The 26,112-nt window shown below is 42.3% G+C and overlaps 1 protein-coding gene across 7 annotated transcripts in view; it reads left to right on the top strand.

Annotated features, from left to right (window-relative positions):
• Positions 1-26,112, top strand: part of SH3KBP1 (SH3 domain containing kinase binding protein 1) — a 346,613-nt gene that overhangs the window by 178,660 nt on the left and 141,841 nt on the right. For all 7 annotated transcript variants that reach the window (XM_032618709.1, XM_032618713.1, XM_032618712.1 and 4 more), the window contains 2 exons: positions 11,752-11,881; positions 24,121-24,326. In XM_032618709.1, coding sequence (XP_032474600.1) covers positions 11,752-11,881; positions 24,121-24,326 — 336 coding nt within the window. The remainder of the gene's footprint in view (positions 1-11,751; positions 11,882-24,120; positions 24,327-26,112) is intronic.

Raw genomic sequence — 26,112 nt, 5'->3', positions numbered from 1 at the left:
TAAGGGTTAAGTGAACTATGATGTGGGTAGAAGTGGCAGGGCTGATGCTAGCAGCCAGGTTTCTTGACTCTCATATAAACATGAAGTGAGCATGCATCAAAGCTTTACTTAACTCACTAATGAGGGCACCTGCAAGATTCTTGGTAAGGCTGGCTCAAAGAGAACGGCGAAAGAGCAAAGTATTCATAATGACTGAAAGAGAAAAAAACTTGATTAAGATTGCTAAGTTAGATGCACAACTACACAGCGTCCTGCAGGGCAGTGAAACTGTAGCCTCTGAGGTTATCTTTTCTAGGGGATGAATCTCTTGCATCTCTGCTGGTAAAAGTTTATTTTCATGGTTATCTGACAAGACTCATTTGTTTTGCTTTTGGTTTTCTACCGGTTAACATCTACACTAACAGAGTTGTAAACTATCTCATAAATAGTAAATAGTGTGTCAAGCAGATACCTGTCCCTAGAGGATCAGTTAATGGGGCTCCCAGTGTGATACTGGGAGGACATGCAGTGGCCCCTTTTGCCTATTTCCCAGCTTTGGATAATTTATATTAGTATGTCATTCATTCACCATTTTTTTTATTCCTGGTGCCAAGCAGGGCACATAGGAGACATTTGTTGAAAGCTGAATGAGTTAAAAATGAATGCACAGCGGAGTAGAACATTTGTGCCAATGGTAGAAGGGCACAGTTCATGAGACTGACACCATGGAAGAAATTCCAGAGGAAAAAGTAAACAGTTGTGACTAAAAATAAAAGAGAGTTAAAATTTTGGTATGATTTGAAGAAAGTTTAGCTAAACAAAGAGGACAACAAACAGGAAAAAAATTTGCAATAAATTAAGATGAAAAGTTATTATATATGTAACATATGAAAATATTTTAGAATGCTACTATAATAATGATAAAGTATAGATAGATCTGCTGTAAACACACATCCCACAAGGGGAAATAAAAATCTTAACCATGAGAAAATGTTCTGCCCTGCTATTAATTAATCAAATTAAGACAATAATGGGTACCTCTTTTTGAAAATCCTAAAACAGATTTAGTGGTAAGACTTGGCAATGCCTAGAAGAACTGGTGACTTTGTATATCTTTATGATCCTTGTATGAAGCTACTTAACAAGCACATCAATAGCTATAAAAATCTGAATTAATACCCTTTGACTCAGTAATCTTACTCCTAGGAATTTATCCATGGAAATGGTCAACAGAAAAAAAATATGTGAAACATGTTAATTGCAGCAATGCTTGTGATAATGAAAAGTCATCAAGAAAGGGAATAGTTGTGTGAATTAAGTCATATTATCCAGCTAGAAGATCGTGAAGCCATTAATATAGTAAACGCAGAGGCCTTTAAATCTGTATTTATTACAATACTGTGCGTTGTAATTATGTTACATTCCACTAACCTGAGAGCTTTTCAACAGTAGGGATCTGGTTTTTATCTATCTTTATATTCATAGTACCGGGAATAGTGCCTGAAACCTAACATATTCTTTAATAAATGCTTATTGAATAAGTAAATGAATAAATGGAAGTGTGAAAAGGTTTTTTTCCAAAATAAATGAATATATCAGCCACAGATTTGCATACAGTAGGATACAGTCATCTAAAATCTATCTTTGTGCATGTGATCAAAAATGGAAAGGGACCCAGAATTGAAAATGGTTCTGTCATAGAAGATGATTTTTCCTTTAATGTTGTAATAATATTTTAAGAAATGCAAATTAAGGTGAGGAAAATTATTCATAAATTTCTGGGAAATATTGCCCATTCTCAACTGCCTGTTGGCTCCAGGGAAACCGAACGAGGGTCGCTAAAGGAGAGGAATGATTGCAGGGCTGTTATTCTCCTTGCCTGAGAAAAGAGCTTCACCACCATCTACGGTCCCCGCCTCCTTTCCATCCCTGCCAGCTCTGTGCTAGGCTTCATTCTGGGCTTGCTTCAAGCAGGAAAAAGGAAAATTAACTGTGTAGCCTATGCTATTTGTGTAAAACAAAACATAAAGGTTTACCTTTTAATCCATATTTTTAAAGTTATATCATCAAAAATTAATTTCCCTATTGTTGAAATTTACTTGTCATATTGCAGATCCTGGGCCATTGTCACTGTATAATATAAAATCTGCCCTTTTCTCTTATAATGGGTGTTATATAAGTGCCATTGAGTAGCTATTGTCTAATTCCACAGAAGACTAAAAACAAAATAAACGAAAATCCCAAATAAACAAAAACCCTTAAATCACAGGAGCAGGTTGAGATAAGACCATAGTAATAGCTTTGCAATACTATAGAATCAATCTATTGGTCAATAAAAATATAACGTATTGTATTGTGTAGGTGTGTATATATTTTTTTATTGATTGATTAATAGATTAATTCTACAGTATTCCAAAGCTATACACACACAAATGCCCATACTCCCTCCCACCCTAAGAGACAATTCCTAGGAAGGTTTTGAATGTATGGACCGGTTTTTTAGAACAGTTGAATGAAGTAGAGAATCCTAAAAAATGATATACATATGTCTTAACATGTAATCTTAGCTTAAAATATAAAAATGTATATTTGTCTGCCATTTGTCAACACAGCCTCGTAGAGCCAGGGCATCTCCCTTAACTATGGGTTTGCTGGTTTGAGTTCTATCCTCTCTGCATCCATGATGCATCCTCTGCTATTCCCACTGGTTTCTTTAAAGTGGATTGAGGACAACATAAGTGAAACAATCAGGGTTAACAATTCTTCTAAAATTCTACACTCCCTCACCCCAATCTCTTTTAGTTGTCTTTTTCTACACCTGTTTCGGCACCGTTTTTTTTAAACCTTCAAATTATTATCCTATTCCTTCTCACCACTAGCTTTTTCTCTTCAAACCTACATATTTTGTACTCTTTAACCAAATTGTGTGCTAGCAGGAAGAGCAATGGATGGAAACAGGTTTGGGTGGACCCGGCCCTGACCCTTGGTAGAGTGAACAGCCCTTCTGGCAGAAGTCAGCAGCTCAGCTTGGATGGGTCTCTGCAGCGTGGCTAGAGGAGAAATGGAGGGTGTGGGGCGGTCCAGGAATGAGTGGGGTGGGCAAAGTGAAGGTCGCTCAGGAAGCGCTCACCATACTTCTGCCTCCTGGCTGGTCTGCAGGGAGAAAAAATAAGTCACTGTGCACTTAATGGGACTGGGCTGCCAATCCAAAAGGAAAGCTAACAGGCTAAATCCCCTGTAGGCATTTTTAAGGAAATCATTGTAAATACACACTTGTGACATTTTTGTCCAGCGTGGGGAGGATTGATCAATGCAGGCGAAGTTCTAATGATAAGAACAGAGATGGCACATGGACAGGGTTACCAGGAGAAGTGGCATTTGAGGGCCGCTGAAGTTTTGAAACTGGCTTGCTGGCCTATTTTTGGGGTTTGGCTTTTGTTTTAAAGTGCTTTGAAACCTCTTCTTCTTCCTATCTATGTTGTCTAGAGCCTGGGAAAGGCGCTGCATTTCCTCTTGTGCTAGATGAGCTTGGTCTCATCCAGTCTCTCCTCGTGGTGGCCCAAGGGGTGTTCAGAGATTCTGGCTGTTATTTGTTCTTTGTGGTTAGTTTTTGAGGTATTTCCCAGTGGTCCCCAGTCAGGCTGGCTAGATACTGAAGGCTTCACTTTCTGACTTAGAGCTTAACTTGGCCTTGTCGTTTGCAAAGGTCACTTGCATTTCCTAGAAACTTAGGCATCTTACTTATTGTGCCATGGAGAGAGATTTGGTTCTCTCAGCAGGAGTTAAAGAGGCCCTTGAAATTCTTCAAAACTTTTAACTCAATCAGACAACCTCTGTGTGTGTGGATGGGCAATTTATCCTCATTTCATTTTTGGTGTAAGAACTCTGAGAACTCGCATGTGCAAAAGGAGGCCTTTTTGTTTTGTGCTTGCCCAAAACTTGACGGGGAAGTCAAGTTCCTTTAAAAGCTGATTAATTAATAGGTGATCAAAGCATACCTAAATTCTTACCCATTAAGGCACCCTTTGCTTTAGAAGGGTTTGTATCCCTTTTCAAAAAAAGATAACATTAATGTAAGATTTTTTAAATTGTAATTTGATAATCTAGAGAGCCCGGGCTGCTGTACAATTATTTTTCCAAATAACTTTGGGGTGTACATCTCTGATTTCCTAATGCACAGAGATGGTAGAACGTTCATATTAAGGAGGCGGAAGCCACGTTTTGAAGCAACGGTGATTAGATTAGAATCATTGGCATACAAAACAGGCGACAACCACGTAAAAGTAACATCTTTGCAAGTTTAAATGTATTTATAATAGATTGGCATAGCTATGGGAATTATCAAATATTTGAGCACTTACTTGGTAAGAGAAACTGTGCTTATAGAGATCCAAAGATTTATTGAACAGAACTCTGCTTTGAAACATGCTTGGTATAGTCGGGGAGGGTAAGATATACTCAACTAAGAAGGTGACTAGGGGCTTCCCTGGTGGCGCAGTGGTTGGGGGTCCGCCTGCCGATGCAGGGAACACGGGTTCGTGCCCCGGTCCGGGAAGATCCCACATGCCACGGAGTGGCTGGGCCCGTGAGCCATGGCCGCTGAGCCTGCGCGTCCGGAGCCTGTGCTCCGCAACGGGAGAGGCCACAACGGTGAGAGGCCCGCGTACCACAAAAAAAAAAAAAAAAGAAGGTGACTGATAACCCGAGATACTGTTAGAGTGGCAAATAATGGTGTTGACAAATGAGAGAGGAATTTGAAAACAAAGGTACTCAGTGAGAGGGAAGAAGATGCTTCCTAGAATAGGTGACATTTCAGCCGGACATGTGGAAGGTGAGGAGTATTTGGATTCATTCAGCAAGCACAGCTGTATCGTGTAAGGCGCTGGGCTAGTCCCGAGGAAGGAGGGCAGGACGTTAGTACAGCTTTGCTCTGAGGTTGAGGATGACCTGTGAAGCTTTGGGCGCAGGTGTGGAGTACAGGAAGCAGGAGCTGGCAGATGCAGTCAGATGGGAAAAATGACACTGCTGCCCACACTGAACTTTTATTTTTTAACATCTTTATTGGAGTATAATTGCTTTACAATGTTGTGTTAGTTTCTGCTGTATAACGAAGTGAATCAGCTATACATATACATATATCCCCATATCCTCTCCCTCTTGCGTCTCCATCCCACCCTCCCTATCCCACCCCTCTAGGTGGTCACAAAGCCCTGAGCTGATCTCCCTGTGCTATATGGCTGCTTCCCACTAGCATCTGTTTGACATTTGGTCGTGTATATATGTTAATGTTACTCTCTCACTTCATCCCAGTTTCCCCTTCCCCCTCCCCGTGTCCTCAAGTCCATTCTCTACGTCTGCACACTGAACTTCTAAAGGAACACCCCCTTCAAAGTTTCCTTACGTGTGGCTGTTCTAAGGTGAACGCGTCCCCATAGACAATTCACTCACCAGGGAATAGTTACAGGATAAAGCTTCAGGATCTTGATTCATCAGAAAGGTTATCTTTCTGGCTTGATTTATTATTTGCTCATATTTTCAAGCTGGAATGATAGTAAGGATAGCCTAGAGTCATTTAGGAATCTGGGGACCTGTAGACTAGCCCATAGCTGTATTGAAGGACAGGACTTTCAAGCATTGCTGAAGAATGTCTGTAAGAGCCCTACCAGAAACCCTTGCCACTGTCAGGAAAATCATGGATGTTGCTCTGTCTCATTGGACAGAGCTTGCTTAGGTCCTAAATAGAAATCGTATATATATTTTCTTAAGTCATTTCCCTCTAGATGACCCTACAGATTTCTCTTTTGAGGGACCCCCCTCATGTGGAATAGGCTTATTCTCAAAAGAATAAGGGGAGGGGATAAAAATCAACTTCCTGTGTGTATGGAATGTTCTGGCCCTGCCTGGAAGAGGTAATTAGACAATGAAGGACATAGGAATTGGGGGAAAATATTGGCTCAGGCATTTAGAAGCAAGATAACACTTGTTTATAGTTGGCATGACTAGCTTTCCATGTCCCCAGATCAACAGGGATGGTTATTTAAAGCAATAAAATAGAAAATAATGTAGGTATTTATGACTTCAGGAAGTGGTTCCCTCAAAAATATTTTCTCCCACTAATTCCACAAGCAGAAAAGGATGTTTTCTGAAAACAAATTGTATTTTTTTCAGCAATATTCAAAAGGTAAAACTATGTCTTAACACACTTACATGAAGTTCTAAAAGAGGCAAAACCAATCATAGGTGATAGAAATCAGATTAGCGGTTGCTTGGAGGTAGATTGACGGGGGAGGAACACTAGGAAATTTTCTGGAATGACGGAAATGCTCTGTATGCTGGTAGAACTATGAGTTACACGAGTGTATGCATTTGTCAAAACTGTTCGACTTGTACCATTAAGATCTGTACCTTTAAATGAATTATGTCTCAATTTTAAAAACTTTAAAAAACTATCTTGATATTTTCCTAGTTTAAAACATTTTCCAAAGTGCTTTCCCCTACCTCTCACAGGTAGGAAAAAGGACTGGTATTGAAATTCTCATTTAACTATTTCTGAATACATTTTTCAAATTGAGAGATAATTAACATATAACATCGTTTTCCTTTTAGGTGTACAACAAAATGATTTGATATATGTATACATTGCAAAATGATCACTACAGTGAGTTTAGTTAACATCCATTACCACACATAGTTACAATTTTTTTTCTTGTGATGAAAATATTTAAGATCTACTCTCCTAGCAACTTTCAAATATACAGTATAGTATTGGTAATTATTTACATTACATCCTCTGGATTTATTTATCTTATAGCTGGAAATTTGTTTTGACCCCCTTCACCCATTTTGCTCACCTTCCCCACCCCCTGCTTCTGCCAACCACCAATCTGTTCTCTATATCTACGAGTCTGTGTCTTATGTGTTTGTTTTTGTTTTTTTTTTAAGATTCCACATGTAAGTGAGATCATACAGTATTTGTCTTTCTCTGTCTGACTTATTTCACTTAGCATAATGCCTTCAAGGAACTAGAAAAAGCATAAGCTAAGCCCAAAGTTAGTAGAAGGAAGGAAATAACAAAGATCAGCAGAAATAAATGAAATAGAGACTAAAAAGACAATAGAAAAGATCAGTGAAACCAAGAGCTGGTTTTTTGGAAAGATAAATAAAACAGACAACTCTTTAGCTAGACTCACTCAGAAAAAAAGAGAGAGAGAACTCAAATAAATAAATCAGAAATGAGAGAGGAGAGGTTACAACTGATATCACAGAAATATAGATGATCATAAGGGACTATTATGAACAATTATATGCCAACAAATTGGCCAACCTAGAATAAATGGATACATTCCCAGAAACATAAAACTTACCAAGTATGAATAAATTTTGAGGGAAATTTTAGTGATGTTGAGATGTGGGCCTCTCCTTAGAGCTTGATTTGTCCATTGTTCTTTTTGGAAAGAATGGTGAAACAGCTCTTGAAACAATGAAGCTGACTCCATTTGCCTGTGTGCCTCTCCCTCCCCCATGTTCCCTCCTCCCTCACACCCGCCTCTCCAGTGTGCTTCTGACTGAGGTTTGGGTAACAAAGGGCAATTGGGTGTAAAAAGCTATAGCAACCCTTAAATGGATTTTTCTGTCTTGCTGCTTGTACCCTGAAGTAGACTTTAGACTTGATGAATCTTGTTCCCCTTCCTGGTACAGTTGACAGGTAAAACTTCAACAGTGGAAAGTAGGAACTACAGGCATATCTCAGAGATATTGCGGGCTGGGTTCTAGACCACTGAAATAAAGCAAATATTGCCATAAAGTGAGTCACACAAAGTTTTTGGTCTCCTAGTGTGTATAAAAGCTATATTTACACTATCCTGTAGTCTATTAAGTGTGCAATAGCATTATGTCTAAAAGAATGTACATATCTTCACTAAAAAGTACTTAGTTGCTAAGAAATGCTCACTGTCATCTGAGCTTTCAAGTCATTGTAGTAACATCAAAGATCATTGATCACAGATCAGCGTAACAAATATACTAATAATGGAAAAGTTTGAAATATTTGAGAATTACCAAAATGTCACACAGAGACACGAAGTGAGCAAATGCTGTTGGGAAAGTGGCGTCGATAGACTTGATCGATGCAGGGCTGCCACACACCTTCCATTTGTTAAAAGAAAAAAAAGCAACATCTGTGAGGCACTGTGAAGCAAAGTGCAATAAAATAGGTGTGCCTGTACTCTGGGTGGCTAGGTACCCCAGACAGCAAGGCCATCTTTGTATTCACGGGCGTCCTTTTCAGTGCCTTACAGATGTAGATAATGTTTGTAAGATTGGGTGGAGGTGGAGATGTTGAAATTCACCCAGCCTCTTCCCCATCTTGCAACAGGGCTAAAAACTAGAAACTACTTCCTTGGGCCCTGAACCACTTAGAGGCTGGTGATTGTGAAGACTTAAGAATTGCAGGGCACACAGACGCAAACTGTTTAAGTGGTTTTACTGCATCTTTCTTTCTCAAACACTACCATGTAAAGCTGCCGTGCTCCCAGCTCTGGGCTGAAGGTGGGGTTCTCTCCTGGAACACAGCCATGGGCTCCAGAGCTGGCTGGGTTGCTCTCTGAGGAACACAGGGGTTTGTTCTCAACCTAGAGCCAAGGCCTGCAGAAGCCTGTTGATGAGTATGTGTTGGTGGGGAGAAGGTAGGTGTCTGTCCCCTTTTAATGCTTTCCTTTGGAAAGAAATCATAAGCCCTTGGTAACATCCATAATCCTCACTTTATTACAAAGGGATGCATTTCTCTCTTTAAATATAGAAACATAAACATAAGCAACTTGATTTCTAAGCAGGTAGTGTGCAGACTCTGTATGTTCCACTCTTGTAGAAGCTTTTCAAGGATAGGGTCTTTATCTGTTTTGTTCACCAGTGAATCTGTCCCGAAGTCCTAGGGCAGTGCAGAACATGTGCTCATTAAATATTGGTGGAGTCGGGAGGGTCACACAGACCTGAGTGTGGCGTTACCTAATTAAGAACAGGGTGCAGTATAGTCAGGGTCTCCGGGTCCCTTTTGCTCCTCACAGGAAGGAAAATTCCTTTTGTGGGGGAATGAGGGCTTCATAGGCCCCTATGGAGGATTTCCCCCAATTGATTTCCCTGCCATGCATTCATTCATCCATCCATCCATTCATGAGTGAATGTAATCACTATGGGCTGCAGTGTCATCATCTTTATGCAGGAAGTTGAACTAGAATTTCGCTGAAGAGGGATAGTGTGGGGCTGGGGATCATTTGTCTCATATCACCAGCCTGAATCTTGCAACCAGAGCAGCAGTCTTTAGGAAGAAATAGCACCGAACAGCTCTCTCTGCTACTGGGGACAGACGCCCGCCCGCTCCGTGGTGCCTGTAATGGGAAGTGTACCCCCCAGGCGATGAGCAGTGGTTTGATTGTCTGCTCCTCTGCGCCCCGTGAGGCTAAGGATAGACGTCTGCTGGTTCCCTGTTGGCCATTCCTCTCAGACTGTGCTGTGACAGGGATGCGGGCATGTGGGGACGTGGCGAGGTGAAGACACCCCTGTTTTCCCGGCAGGCAGCCTGCCGATCCCACACATCAGGAGCACTTCCTTCAGGGATCTCGGGCTGGAGCCACTCATTACCGGGAACAGGAGCGTTTTAGATACTGTCAAACTGAATCAAATGGAATCGGCCCAGCTGCCCTGCGCTGTCAGGGATTACGCCAGGGACTGCTCATTTGTGGTGCGAGCCCTTGGTCTTTCCCTCCTGACTTGTGATTTCTGGGAGAAAGAAGGTCATTTTATGGTTCCTTATTCAAGACAAGCACAAAGGACCCCACGCTACAAATCCTGTGACTGTTTATATTCAGGCTTATGGTGAATCTTCCTAACCATGCTAATCCTATAAAAAGCTCCTTGAAAGGATAATACATAGCGGTTGAGTTGACGTAGACACATGGAATGATTTCAACAGAAACGTTGTGAAATGCCGTGATTTGGTATTGAATAAGGATAGTCATGCACGGGTGCCATTGTCTGGATACTTTCCCGAAGATTCTGTGATCACACAGATATGATGGCCACTCTGTGAGCCTGTACCCCCATGAGCTCCCTAAATCGTGCTCTAAAATGCCATTCTGGTTGTCTCCATTCTGAGGCTGTGTCAGCACCTCCTGAATGTCTCTCACACACCCTCCCCTACTTATATCTGGCGTTTCTGCTCTTCAAGGCCAACCTTAGCTTTGATTCCTTTTTTTCTCCAAGCTTTCCTTTAGCATCCCAGATCTCGGCGAGCTCAGCTTTGTGTAACACATTTGGTTTGTGCTAAGGCATGCCCACCCTCCACCATCTTTAAACCATGTGTCCTTTCTACCTTGGTAGATTGTCCACTTCTTGAGGGGGGAAAAAAAGGGCATGTCCTGTACAGTCCTGTGTCCCTAGCCCCTAGTGTAGAATCATAATACATCTATTTCTAACACTGATCAAATGTACTAATTATCCCACTGTACAGATGGGAAAGCCAGGGTTGAGTTAGTAGGACATTCGACGAGTCACAAGATACGATTTGAACTGGGCTTTTGACTCTAATTTTCTTTTCATTTTAATTATTTAAGCTTTTAAATTGTATTTGTTGATTTGAAGAGGTAATACATGTACATGGCCAAAAAAAATTCCCAAAAGTTTCTAGGTTTCTTTCTATTATACTACACCATACTGGTAACTAAGTGCTTCCTTGTTCTCAAAACGCCCTGTTATTTTCCTCCGAGAAGCCAGTTCACTATTCTCACTTCTGCTGTTCTGTTAGTGGCTCCATCACAAAATTTGGGGATGACTTTTTTTTTTTTTACACTTCCCTCATCTCAGCTAATTGGTTGCTGAAGACCAGCTTATCCCTCACAGATTCTCAAATCTGCACCTGCCTTGTTCATTCTCACCCCTCCCCAGATGCCGCCTTCAACTCCCCCACCCAGATGACTGTAGTCTGGCTGCCCTCCCTACCTCTCTTCATCCCATATCAGTTCATCTCAGGGTAGTCTTGAACCTTCAAGAAAGCTGCAGGGAGTCCTTCTACCTTCTGGTTGAGTTTTTATTCCACAGATTCTTAACTGTTTTTGTTAGGCTATCAAGTTAGGTTTGGTAATCTGGGAAAGCCATTCTCAGTTTTTAAATAATGGTTTTATATGCATAAAATAAAACACATAAGGTTACAAAAGGAACCATTTATATTAAAGTAGCTATCAAGGTATTTTAAAAACAAATTTTGGTATACTAATCTATGTGTACTTCTTTATTATAAATAATAAATAATTCCTTATTAATACATTAAATAACAGGGTCTCCCAGCAGGTGTGATAACTACCACCACTTCAAAGTAGCAAAGAGTGCAAACGATATCTTGAAATACCCACAGTATCTACGATGTGATATGAAAATACGATTTGGTTGGTGTCACGTCACAGGTCCTTCTATTACTCTGGTGTGTTACGTATATTCCTAATCAAAGGAAATGCCAAATTTCAGTTGGATGTTAGTGGAAATGAAGTGTTAATTCTCTTCCACTTGCGTTTATGGTCCCTAGGTTAAACCCCCCTTCCTGAGTCTGAATCTCGAGACCCTGTGAGGTCTGCTTTCTCATTCCCTGTTAACCTGTAAGCTTTGGGTCCTGCAGCTCTCCCTGTGTGGGCTGTGCACTCGGCACCGTACAGATGGGAGAGAAAACTGGCAAGTACCACATCTAACCTGAACCCTGCCTCTGTTCTTCTGTTCACATCTGTGCAGGTAGAAGAAGGATGGTGGGAAGGTGTTCTCAATGGAAAGACTGGAATGTTTCCTTCCAACTTCATCAAGGAGCTGTCAGGGGAGTCGGACGACCTCGGCATTTCCCAGGATGAGCAGCTCTCCAAGTCAAGTAAGGAAGGAAGTCCTCCCACCATGCAGGACAGGGGTGGGGGCACCCACGGGTGCCACCCCAGCCTCCCCTTGGTTCCACTGCCTGTGCTAAGTGGCTGTGACAGAAGCTCATGAATATTTTCTTGGTTATGCTGCCTTAACCCGCCGTGGTTTAGCGGGTTTATCGTTGTAAAGGTGTGACGTGCATACCTTTCCCCCTGCGTACATGCACACTCTGAACGTCTCTGGATAGGTGACTGTCGGCCTCCGTAGTCCCCCATGGATGGCCCATGTTGCCGTGCCTCCATGTGCTTCTAAAATGTCACTCACTGCAAGTTGATAATTATTTTTAAAATGAACCAAATGAGATTGTTAATATTTCTCAGCATCTCTTGAGGAACTTGGAGAAAATGGCACACACACCCCCCCCCACACACACACACCCCACACACAAATCATTGGTGGGGAGAAGGGCAATGTTCGGGACGCGTGTGTGCCAGCTCCCTTGAAAGTCTGCCAAGCCAGCTGAGGGCCCAGCCCCACCTCGGGTGAGCATGCGTGTCCATCTGTGATGGTGAGAACGAACTCCAGGTCTTTCTCTCTCCAGGGCCTGAAGCTCTCCTCCCTCCAGCTTCTCTGCTGCCTTTTCCAGCTCATGGAGCAAAAGGTCAGGACCGGGAAACTTTGTTCTCCCAGTCGCTAACCCAACTTCCTACGTGGGCGTCTGTGTATCTCTTGTGCCGTCTTGAGCCAAGGTCATGGGTGTGAATGTCGTAGAGGCTCGACTGTGTCTTAGCGGTTCGGCACTACCTGGGGCTGCAGACTTTCCTTTCTAACAAGGAGAAGACAGCTCAGTCCTGTCAAAATAATTCTTAAACAGCTTTCTTTTCCATTTGGAAAAATCTGACTTGAGTGGTATTTTCAAGTTAGTTGTGTCTCTTTAACCAGTAGCATGATTGGGCAAATCCCCAATTTGGAGGTAAAGCCATTTCTGGAGTCGTGCTCAGGCCACCTCCCTCACTTGGTGTTCAGTGGCGCTGGCCAGTTGGCTCAGTGGCTTCCAAAGTCTGGGGCTCCCCATCCCTGAACCTCGTTCCATCCTGGGGTCTGTGATAGGAAAGACAGGAGGTGATTTGGGGGCAGAGGAAGCATCTTGAAGCTCCTGCTGCCTTCTCTGGTATGGGGCAAGGAGGTTCTCTGCTAACATGGGCCAACTGATGAGTGTGGCCGGGAGGGGAGAAAGTGTCCTTGACCCCATGATAGTGGGACTTCTATGGCTTCCAAATTGCACGTTAGAATTCTAACTGCCATAGTGTCTCCTTTCATACACTGCAGTAGTATTGTACCTGGTAATTGGGTCCCATAATAAGAATACTATATCTTAGGGATATGGTGGATTAAATGGGCTTTCTTGGAGGGAGGACCAGATCGGGTCATTTTGCCATTATTTCTGTGGAAGTGTGTTATGAGTTCCAATAGCAATAATGTATATAAACCACCTCACCTATAGAAGACCCTCTATTAAGTGGTCACTTTCATTGTTAATCATGATGAATTATTGGGACACAGCCAGTTAGTAAGTTGAGGCTGCTTGCACACCGGTTAGTACTGTGCTCACTGAAGCATTGTCTCTGCATTTGGAAATTACTTTGGGATTCCTGTACTCAGGCAGAAAAGGAGATCTGGAGAGGTATTGGACCACATCTTTGGGAGAACCTTGACCTCTTGTTATCGTGCCGTGTTAGGTATGCTTTCAGAGCTGGAGCTCAGAGAAGTCATGCCTCTTGTATTTTTGGAACTGTTGAAATAAACTGTCTCCTCTTACTCCAAGTCAATAATATGGACATTTGACCCTGCTTGACCCCTTAGCTCAAAGCACACAGTGCTGGAATTCCCGGGGCAGGAGGTTAGGAGGCGGAGTGGAATGCATGGTCTTCCCAATCACTTCGCCTTCTGTCACATGCTCTGAAGGGGCTGTTTCTCTCATGGAGACTGCTGTCCCCAACGCTCATTCAATTAAAACCTGCCATTTCAGAGCTAGGAGAGCCTAGTAATTCCGGCAGCCATGTTTAGCTACCACAGGAACTGTCCCCTTGTCGAGGGGGTTTCTGAGGTCTCTGGAGAGGCATGTTCTCCTAACAAGGATGGATGCTTGTGAAATAAGTACATGTTTTTTGTTTTTTTTTTTTTTGCGGTACGCGGGCCTCTCACTGTTGTGGCCTCTCCCGTTGCGGAGCACGGGCTCCGGACGCGCGGGCTCAGCGGCCATGGCTCACGGGCCCAGCCGCTCCGCGGCATGTGGGATCCTCCCGGACCGGGGCACGAACCCGTGTCCCCCGCATCAGCAGGCGGACTCTCAACCACTGCGCCACCAGGGAAGACCCAGTACATGGCTTTTGTAATCTTCCTGTATGTGCAGTTAAGGAGAAGAGGGCCCATCTATTGATCTTTCTACCTGTCTGTCCATATCCATCCATCCTTCCTGCTTTCCTTCTTTTCTTCTATTCTTCATTCATTCAGCTTTTACTTGGCCCCTGTTGTTACTAAGATGCTGTACAAGGTACTGAAGATATACAGAGACAAATCAGATAGGGTCCCTGTCTTCAGTCAGCTCGCACTGTGGAAAGGGGGTGCACAAATCAGCGACAGTTCAGGAAAGCACCACACGTGCTCTGCTAGCCGGGTATCTGAGGAAAAGTGGGATACACAGGCAGAGAGAGGCCGGTCCCATGGAGATGCAGGGACAGCGGTGGTCACAAAGGGCTTCATAGGAAAGCAGATGTGATTATAATGTCCCTAGGGCTTGCTAAATTGAAATAATCCCCTGAAAGAGAAATACCATCTCTCAGTGTTCTCACAGGCTGTTCAGTAACTGTTTACACTCTGATGGTAAAATATATATAATTAGATCAGATCACATGCAGAAATTATGTCTACTGTTAGGATTTGTCTACGAGGAACCTTTGGTTTTAGAGTGAATCTGCTCGTTCCCTATCCCCAGAGAATGGTGTTAGTAGTTTCAGTGTACTTTACTTTACAAAAGAAACACGTTTTTGTTTTGAAATAATTATAGGGTCACAGAAAGTTGCCAAAACACAAAACAAAACCAAAAAAAAAAAACCAACAATGTACAGGGCGGTCCCATGAACCCTTCATGCAGTTTCCCCCAGGGATAACATCTAGTATAACTATAGTAAATGCGTATTTACTTTTATCATAGAACTGAGAAAGACAAATGTAGTTAGTGCACAAAAGATATCTAGGTTTTTACTCTGGTATGAGCCGAACTATAGTTAATAAAGGTCTTTGTTAGACCAGCCCACTTAATACCCTTCATAAATTACAGTTTTCACAGAGGGTGCTTAATTAATACATGGCTCTGGGGCTTCCTTGGTGGCACAGTGGTTAAGAATCCGCCTGCCAATGCAGGGGCCACAGGTTCGAGCCCTGATCCCACATGCCGTGGAGAAACTATGCTCGTGCGCCACAACTACTGAGCCTGCGCTCTAGAGCCTGTGAGCCACAACTACAGAGCCCGCGTGCCACAACTACTGAAGCCCACGTGCCTAGAGCCCGTGCTCTGCAACAAGAGAAGCCACCTCAATGGGAAGCCCGCGCACCACAACGAAGAGTAGTCCCTGCTCGCCGCAACTAGAGAATGCCCACGCGCAGCAACGAAGACCCACTGCAGCCAAAAATAAATTAATTAATGTTAAAAAAATACATGGATCTGGGAGTAAGTCAAACTCCTAATGTTTACACCATTTTGGTAATTTTTAGAGATCCTAGTGACATCATATAAAAATCCTCTCAATTTAAATGCTAGTAGACATTGGGGGAGGTTTTTTTTTAAGACAGATAAAATCTATATCCTGGTACATATGAAGAAAACTTTGTATACAGTGTATCCTCATACATCTCTTTGTTATACACACACACACCTACCTCTGTATGTGCACACCCTTCTTTGATATTTGTAGTCTTCACATTGCTACTTCCAGAAGGTTTTTGAGGATACTTATTCATTTGAGTTTTGTTAACCAATGGATGAATGCAATTGAAGAAACATTGCATTTTATTTATAAGGAAGTGTGCCACGACAGCTTGACACATGGTAGGTGTTCAGTAAATGCTTGCTGAATCCTTCTTACTCTGAGGAGGCATTTTTAGCTTTGAATGAAAGGTATAAATTGCTTGAACTTGCTTTTCTTTTACCCTGATGTATTTTTATATATGGTAGTTGGTTATGAAAATCTCTAAACTTTAGATTTTTGTTCAGGGTAATCTAATCTACCAAGGAAAGAGTTACAGCAGTTCTTTTGGTTGATATGTTGATTTAGACATTTTATCTATTTTAACAAGAAAATTCATTGTCAGGTAGTGGCAGAAACTTTTTGCTGTATATTTAAATTTGAAAGCATCTTTACCTTTCATAGCATTTATGGAACTTTAAAGGTGCTTTTTCAAAAAGATTTTTGTCAACTTTTTATTATAGAAATTTTCTAACGTACGCAATTCGAGAGAATAGTATGATGAACCCCTGTGTACCTGTTACCCAGTTTCAGCAGTTAGCAACCTGTGGCCAATTCATTGTAATTATACCACTACACAATCCTCCCCTATATTATTTTGAAGCAAACCCCAGATATCCTATAATTTCATCCATAAATATTTTAATATGTGTCAATAAAAGAGTATCTTAAATACTGTTATCACTCCGAATTGTAATAATAATAATAATAATTGCAATTCCTCAAAGTAATTACCTATATGGTCAGTGTTCACTTTCCCCTAATAGTCTTCTATTTTTTAATGGAATTTGTTAGTTTGAATCTGCACCCAAAGAAGGTACATACCCTGTGATTGGTTGATATGTCTCAGCTCTCTCTGAATCTCTAGATTCTTCTTCCATGTTGCCTTTTTTCGTTGCTACTTTTTGCTGAAGGAACTGAGGTCCTTTGTGCGTTAGTTTCCCACAGCCTGCCTTTTGCTGATTTCATCTCTGCTGAGTCCTTTACTCTATATTCCTATAAATTGATAATTGGATCCAGGGCCTTGATTAAATTCAGGTTTGAGAGAGAGATTTTTTGGGGTGGGGGGACAGAACTGCTTCATAGGTGGTGATGGATAGTCTATCTGGAGGCTCATAATGTCTGGCTATCTTTGTTTTTGAATATTAGCAGCCACTGATGATTATCACCCAGATCTATGCACTCATTAGGGCTTGCAAAATGGTACCCAAACAGGGAATTTTTTTAAAAAAAGAGTGAAATGGGCTCCCATGTAGCAGATCAATAGTGAAAAAAAATGTTGAGTAAATTAGGTTTTTAAAAAACAAAACATCCAAGGGTTTGCAATAATTGTGCGGGCAGGATCTTATGTTAGGGATGGAAAGGAATTGAGAGCTCATCTAGCCTGGTGTCAGATGAGAACACTAAAGCCCAGTGAGATGAAGTCCTGGGTGTGGCCTCGCTTCTGAGTGATGAAGCCAACATTACATGCAGGCCTTCCTGCATATAATTTGCACATACTTTGGTATTGCTCCCATTACGGCTTGTAGTTTACCCTTTCACGGAGCATCTGACAAATTTCAAATCTGAGTACAGTTTAACTTATTTCTTCTTATGATCACAGATTATGATGAATTAATTACCTTTTCAGTTACAATTTTGCACATGCGAGTATTGACTAAATGGTGTGAAATAGAACTAATTACAAATTATATTGATATTATTGCATTAAATTATAATCAGAAAATATCTTGATCTATAAGATTTATTTGGATGTAGAGGCAAAGAAATCCAGATATGACTACTGTCCAGTTTCAATTTCATACATACTTTGCTTCACATTTAAGATATAAATGTGACTTTCCTGTTTCCAACATCTTTTTTATATTATTCAATTTCTTAGATTATAAAATAATTCTTGTAAAACTAAAAAGTATTCCTGTTTTCTTGTTTTAAAGAAAAACATCTTTTAGCTGCAGAAACATTTTAAGCTATTTCCCATAGTTTTCAGAGGGAGAAGGTTTGCATTTTCTTTCTATAACCATTAATAACCATGATATTTAAGTTTGAATTGACTTTATTTTCCTAATTCCTTATGTTTGAATTTTAGGTTCAGATACTTTAGTGACTCGTCAAGCGAAGGCAAAGATGGAGATGGCCTTTTAAAACTTAGGGCAAACCACTCCCATGATATAGAAACATTTTATTTCATTAGCTGTAAGAAATGGATTGCTTGTGCCCCTTGCCTATAAGAGCTAAAGCCAGGCTGGCACCCCACCCCCACGCTTTGGTGTCTCTATACTTTTTAATATTAAATGTTATTTGTTTTGTGTATGAGGTTCTGTTGGCAGTGAAGAGCAATTAGCAAATTGATGAAATAGAGTTTCAGGCAAAATTAGATGCTAGCATAAGCATATGATTTTGTGTTGAAATTTTAAAATGCTTCCCTTTTACGGTGTTTGCTGCCTTCAAGTACTAATATTTAATAGTGACAGTAGAATATTCCTTCCCCCCCCCCCAAAAATAAACAGCACTCATATTCATGGACTTTCCAGTTGCCCATCTCTTCTGTTCTCTAGATGGAACGTGTGTGTCCTCAGTCACCCCCAGCCCAGGCTCCATTTCCAGTCCTCTTGCTGCCAGTGGACGGGGCGGGGGGTGGGTATTTTGCAGAAATGCTTGGCCATTCAGAGACAGCAGGGCCATGTCTACCTCAGTGATGCTCAGACTTGATCCTGGGGAAGAAGAAAGGGAGGTTCTCTTGTACTCGGAGGAACTTTATTGAAATACTGATTCCCTTTTCTTACTTTTTTCTGACATGAAAAGGACTGCTGCCATTCAGTTCTGGGGGGCCTGGCTCACAAAACAGTTGTATTCCTTGGGAGTAATGTTACCTTAGTGATGGAAGTTAGGCAGAATAAAAATTCACCCAAATAAAAACTAGCCACTGTTACTTGCTCCACTTTGCCATCAAAGTCCTCAAGAGCTACAAGTCTAAGGAGAACATGTGAAACACTTGTTTCTTTGGATTGTCCTTATGTAGCCAGTGATTTGAACATCTAACTTTTTGCTTTAACTGGACAGAGCACATCTGTCAAAAAGGGCAGATTTCAAAGCAGTGGTGTACCACCATGTCTGCAGGACACAGAAATTGGCAATACCTGATTCCATTTAATATGTTGATCTGATCATTTACAATCCCTTTCATGTTATTAGGAGTGACATGGCCCAGAAGTTTACACGATGGTCCCTAATGGAATTTCCCATTTTCCTGAAGAATGTTTCTAAAAAGTTAGACAAGTTGCTCTCTCTCGCTCAGTTCCACTCTCTGTCTCTCTGTAAATGTAGCCTACCTTTTCATCCCTCAGACTTTTTATGAGGGAGCTATGTAACTGGCCTCCAGTTCGATATTCAGCTCACAGCCGTAATAGGACCTATTTTTTGCATAACCTAGAGTAATGCATATATTAATTGAGTTTGTCTTTACCAAACCATTTTACCTGCTGATGGTACTCTCTGTAGGGTGTGTGTGTGTGTGTGTGTGTGTGTGTGTGTGTGTGTGTTCACCCTCAAACTGGGGCAGAGTGTGTGTAGTCTATGTACTTACTCGTGGTTCCAGAGAGATTTGGGCTTTAGCCATGTGTCCAGTCTTATGCTATTGATAACCTCTACTTGTAACAACAAAAAAGAAGATAATTTGCATTTGACACTGGGTGAGTCCTATGTCCTCATGCTTAAGTACAGTCTCATGACTGATGTGGCAAAACCTCAATTAAGATGTTTCAGGAAATAGGGTTTTCTGGTGTCTTTGCTGCTAAGCAGAAAACCCCTTACATTGACATGGAAGCCACGATTGGTTTCAAACCTCATTGGTGAAAACCCCCCTCTAGAATACTTGTACATTTTCTTGCTTCAAGATGCTAAGAACGAAAAATCTTTTAAAAGGGATTTTGTGCCTCGTTTAGACTCTTGGGGTCATGAATATCAGTTTGTATCATACTGGGCTCTAGGGGTAGAAGCTAAAAAGGATAATGGACCAAAATCTATAGTATGTTCGGGTCACACTCTCCAAAGAGAAGAATGAGTTAACTAAGGAATCCGATTGATTGGATTTCCTCTGGTTGAGGTTTTCCTACTCTTGAGGTATAATGTTGAAGTGGCTTCCAGGTTTAAATTGGGCATAATCCACATGCCCGGCATTTGCAGAGGTGAGCTCTAATGCCAGTGCTCATTGCCATCATGGTTGCATGGGGACTTTGGGCTCATTCTGTAACATTCTTAAATTCTGCCTAATGGTTTCTAATTAATTTTGTGGATGAAGCTCTTGCAGTGGATTCATTGAAGACAAGTTCAGTTAAAGACTCTCCCTCTTCCTTCTTTTGCCATCATTTGCTCCCCTTCCCTCTCTCTTGTTTTTCTCTCCCCTTCTCTTCTCTCATTCACTGTCAGGAAAGACTACCTTTGAAGGGACAATTCTGTACCGAGCTGCACCGGGAAAGACGGAGGGCCACAGACGCTATTACAGTGAGTGACCTTAACAGCAGGAGGCAATTGTAAAGATAAGATCTGGGTTCTTGTGTTTTTTGATGCAGCTGCACTTTCCTGAGCTGCTCATGCTTCTGCCAAGTGTCTGTGAATTTCTGATCCAAGGACATGGACTTATTTGCCTGAGATAAGTGCCGTCTCCTTGGTGTGTGCTGCGGGAGCATTCCCATCACCAGCCCCTGGCGCTGTCTTGTTTGCTTTGTGCCTCTGTCATGTGTGTGACACGCGTGCATGAACCATGCGTGCAGAGAAAGGATCAGTAACATTGGTCATGGCATATGTGTTTGTACCAGTATCTCTGCGCCTCTGGGGTGGTGTAAGATGGCTTCCTGTGGAGATGTCAGGCTCTCGTGGTTATTGCTTTTACTGAGTGGGTCATTGGAAACCAATAAGTCATTTCCTCATTGCGGGGTTCAAAGAAGTAAGATTTTGGTAAGAAAAGTCCGTGCCAGAAATGGTATTTTGCTTTGCGCATTCAGCCAATCACCACACGGCAGACTTCTTTTGGCAGGACCAGTGTGTAGCCTTTTGTGCTGTGAAAGAAAGCTGCCAAAAGTTGAGGGGAAGGAGATGAATGAGGTTAATGAATGAATCTCGTGAAGTTCGTAGAACAGTCCTGCCACACAGTAAGCACTACACGTGTGAGTGTAAACTTGAAAATAAACAAAAATGGCGCACGGCCTGGAATATTAAGGAAATTACTGGCAATGACTTTTGTGTAATTTGGCCAGTTATATGAGCGGCCAAAGCAAACTTGAGGAAGCTTTGTTCTTTTTTCACTGCGAAGGAAAAGCATCCACCTTAGTGTGCACGTACACACATGTGTACATAGAGACGTACACACAGTGATGAAGGAGAAGGTTCACGCGTGAACACCGGAGCCACATTTCTCAAACTGTCTGCAGTGAAGTGAATTTTTATTTCCATTCCCCTGCGGACAGACATCGGGTACTGCTGGCTTGCCTTCACTGCGCATGCGCTGCACCACCCGCCCCTCCCAGCAGGAGCAGGCAGACAGATGTTGGTCTGTGCCCTGTTCCCCCAGACGCGTCTGTTGGCCGCACGTCCGGAAGTAGCACCAGCGCACACTGCTATAAGCATTTCCAGACACGCACACTTTCTGTGCTTGTCTCTCTGTGTACCGGGAACGAGCCCTTCATGATCTTGGCTCCAGTCCACAGACCTCACTTTGGGTTGCACTGCCCTCGAGCGTCACCTGGCATTCCGAGCACGACACAGGGATAGTTTACATAATAGTGTGTGTTATGAGCACCAGTGGCTAAAAGATACAGCACCAAAAAATGAAAAGCCACCTTTCTTTTCCTCTGAAGGGAAGGAACTAGATTTTGAGTTATGTCGTCAACCCAGATATTCAGACATTTAATTTCATAGTACTTAAGAGTGATAGAAGCAACCTACCAGAATACCCGGAAGAAAGATCTGCCATGTGTTTCCTTCCCAGCCCATGCTTGTGTGGTTGGATGACCGTGCAACCTTTCCCTGTGTAACATAAAGAGTATTTCTCACAGTGATTAATATGATATTACTAAGATGAGCCCGGAAGGTGGCAAATCCCTAAAACCAGAAGCTCAGTGAAATCAGGATGGCAGTGGTTGAAAATATTGTGTTTCTAGCTAATGAGGTATGATAAAGGAATCCTTCAAATTCTTCTCTTTGAAGAACTAAAACAGACTTGCCCAAATCCATTTGCCCTGCTGCCTTCTGCTTGTGGTGCTGGTGGTGGTGGTGGTGGGGAAGGGGAGCAGTGATGTTTTCTCTTCACTAACCATTTCTTTATTCCGCCCTCAAATGCTTCTTTCCAAACCAGAAAAGAATATACAAGCCATTTATCACACAGAAAAAATCCATACGGCAAAATGAGAACATGTTAAAGGGGAAATGACACAATATTTAGACTCCAAAATTATATCTCCAGCAGGGGTATTTCCAAAAACAATGAACAGATAAACACACGAATGGATAGCTAATCCAGGGAGGTTCTCCATGTTTGCACACTCGCATCCAGTCCTGTAAATTGGAGCCGACCCCCTTGTTGTGGGCTGTTCCTCATTGTTTTGCCCTCTCTTCTTGCTCATAAATGCTGTTCTTTAGTTAATTAAAATGTACACCAGGGATCTTCCTCCCCACACCCTCCTTTCTGGCTTACAAATACCATTTTATTGAAAACAGCAGCAACGACAAACACAGCCATTGTTTAAAGGGTTTGATTTTGAAACTTGTTAGCAATTTATAATGACCTTTCTATATTTTTCTGTTTTCATTTAACAGTTTCTTCCTGCACTGAGACTTCTTTATTTGAGTGACTTCAACATTTTGTGACATTTTATGTGAGCAATTATTTGATGTATCATTCTTATGTACTAAGAGGCCACCTTACATGTAGGAAGATAATGCACAGTGTGGCTAATAGAGAACAAAATTTGATGGTATACTTTCATCCCAAGGGCATCATTGTCATCAGGAGATATATAGTCAATGTTCAGGAGCTATTCTACACATCTAGAGGCTTTTAGAGACAGGCTTAATGGCACTTTCCGTAAGATATCCTTTTAATCCTGCCCTTTGATGGCATGACTAATGTACTGACCATCAAAGTAAGACTGTACACCCAGAAATTAACTAGAAACAGGCTCTTCCTTTTAGGAACATGATTGTGGGCAGAGCCTGGGGAAAAAAAGAATCTGGGGAGGTAAGTGTCCATGTTGTCTTGCTGATATCTATTTGATGACTTCCAACTCATGCCACCAGAGGTCAAAGGAAAGGTGTCACGTCCCCAGTGTTCTTCTTTGGAAAGGAGTTCAGCTCTGGGGAGACGTTGGTGTCAGAGGAGGGAGGAAGAACTGTAGGCTTAGGGGATTCTGGCCTCCTGGAGGGCAGCTTCTTTTCCCTCTTTAACAAATATAATCATCTTGCCAGTGAAAGTGTTTCAATATCAAGTTTGGTTTAATGCTTTCCTCGAGAAACATGTCTGCGTGCATTTATTCCCTGTGAAGCCATCCAAAGAGATTTAATTCTTTGGCAGTCATAATTTTGTGTGGTTTCTTTAATTGCTAATTTGTTTAAATGGCTTTTAGCTTTACAGTTTCCCTTTAGGAAATGTTACTTTCATTGCTAATTGCTAACTGACGTGAGTCATAGAAATGGGAGGTACAGTATGTGGTACTGACTAGGTGGGGAGGCGAGGAGGGGGCGGGAAGAGTTGTTATTGCACAGACTGCAGCAAAACAAATTTGGCTGAGAGCCAGGCTCTGGCTGAAAAGAGGTGAAATGTCACATTTACGAAGAGATCTGCCTTGAAATTAGATTTTCTGAAAAGTTTTGATTCACTTCTTAAAATTAAAAGCTGGGAACAGAGCGTGGGAGGGAGACACAAGAGGGAGGAGATATGGGGATCTATGTATACGTATAGCAGATTCACTTTGTTATACAGCAGAAACTAACACACCATTGTAAAGCAATTATACTCCAATGAAGATGTAAAAAAAAAAGCTGGGGGTGGGGAGATGGAACAAAACTCAGAGCCGCCCCCATGCAACATATTCACAGGCTAAACGAAAAACCGCAGTGCAAGTTATCCCATACCCAGTGACACTTGTAGCAGTGGTTCCTGGCTGGCTATGAAGTGCTTCACGGCTATGGCTGATTTCTGAGCTCTTTCTTTCCCCGTCCCCACTCTTGACAGGTTTAAGGGAAACCACAGGCTCCGAGAGTGATGGGGGTGACTCGAGCAGTACCAAATCCGAGGGTGCCAACGGGACAGTCGCAACAGCCGCAATCCAGCCGAAGAAAGTTAAGGGAGTGGGCTTTGGAGATATTTTCAAAGACAAGCCAATAAAGCTAAGGCCAAGGTCGATTGAAGTAGAAAATGACTTTCTGCCTGTGGAAAAGGTATGTTCAACAGTTTCTGTTTTATTTCAACGTAATGCGGTGTATCCAAAAGTACCTTGTAGGGCTTGGCGTCTACGGCTTCCTATGCCTCTTCTGAGGTTTCATTGTCCTCGTGTGCAGCTCTCCTTCTATATAGGAACAGCTTTGCTCGAAAGGCTCATGCTCTAGTTTGCTGTTGCTTTTCTTACTGATCTCTCGATGGAACGTTTCTCAGGACGACTTTTCAAATAGACCGGCCCTTCTGTATTTCCTCCTCAGAAAAGCCACTCAGGCCTGGACCCAGCTAAACACATAACCTTGGTACTTTTCAACCTCTCTCCTATCCTGGTAGGTTTCTCTTGTGATTTGTGCTTGGGCGTGTTGACTAGTTCTGCAGTAGAGAGAGGGGTTGTGTATTTTTTTTCTCAAGGTATTTGGTGGAAATGATTTCATACTACTGAAAGGAAGTCTCCTGCGTGTGTGAGTGACAGAGATGGCCCTCGCTGTGAATCCCTGAGTTGTTACCATCAGGAAGCTGGCTGTTTTCTCCTGCCCCTGGTTCTGGGTTGGCGAGAGGCGGCCAGCGTGTTGCTGCTGAGTACACGGTTGCCAGAGCAACACACCCAGAGCCATTGTGCTTGTGGCTGTCAGTGACGTCTACTGTGGTACACTTTTAAGCATCATAGCCTTGCTCAGGATTTGATAAATACTGTGGAGTTTTCCAGATTGTAATAAGCTACACTCGTGCTGTGCTTAAAGAATGTTTGTTAATTTGATTTAGTGCTGAAATTTTGGCTTTGACGTTTGTGCCAGCGGGCTTGGGGGATGGGGCATGGGCAAAATGTCTACTGCAGGTTTATCGACGGCTTTTAAATGTCTTTCATTTCTCTGTCAGATGAATTTTTAAAAGTTGCCTATCATCTCCTGCAGCTGTAGAACTTCCACCCACCTCCCTCCCGCCGTCCACCAGCAACCTTGCCCGGTGTCCTCGTGCATTAGAGACAGAATCGGGAAAGGAAACTTTCTGGACCCTTAATACCCTTAGAGATGAATAAGGCAGAAAGGGCAGATACTTAAAAAGGAAGGACTGTTGCACTTAAACTCTTCTTTTGTGGAAGCTTCTCTAGTCGATTTGCTATTTCTCAAGATCTGAAAACTATCTAGTTAGTGTCCCAGCTTGTGAGTTCATTTCTGCTTCACGTGGTCACTTTCGGATTCCCATAAATGTTTACAAAAGAGCAAGTTCCCATCTTAGAAAGGAATGATGAATACAATTTTTCTTCATTTTATTCAAGTGGTTGAAATGAACATGACCATTGACTCAGTCAGCAAACAGTTTATTCCTTTTGTTTGTTTTATGATTCTCAGTCTTTTTCTTCTCTGTGTAAAAGGACGTTGTGTGTGCATAAGTTTCATTATTGCTATTAATAATTGTCTTAACCGCTAATAATAAATTGGGTTGTTACTAATAGAAATATCAGCGACAAATATAATACTCCCAAGTTTGTACCTCAGCACACTTCTCCTCTGAGCTCCACGGCCACGTGTCCAACTGCCGTCTTGAACATCTCCACTCGGAGGTCCTAAATTCTTAGCAGCTTGTCCAGACCTGAACTCATCCTCGTCCCCCTGAAACCACTCTGCCCACAGCCTTCCCCGTCTCAGGTGAAGGCAGTGCCACTCCCCCTCCCATGACTCAGAAGAAAAGCCCTGGGGTTGTCCCTGACTCCCCTCTTTCTCTTACATCCCATGGCTGATCCATCAGGCAACCCCATCGGCGCAGCCTCCTAAGTGTGCCCGGCACCTG

This window comes from Phocoena sinus, chromosome X (assembly GCF_008692025.1).
Source record: "Phocoena sinus isolate mPhoSin1 chromosome X, mPhoSin1.pri, whole genome shotgun sequence".
Taxonomy (NCBI): Eukaryota; Metazoa; Chordata; class Mammalia; order Artiodactyla; family Phocoenidae; genus Phocoena; species Phocoena sinus.
This window is presented reverse-complemented; position numbering and strand designations above follow the sequence as displayed.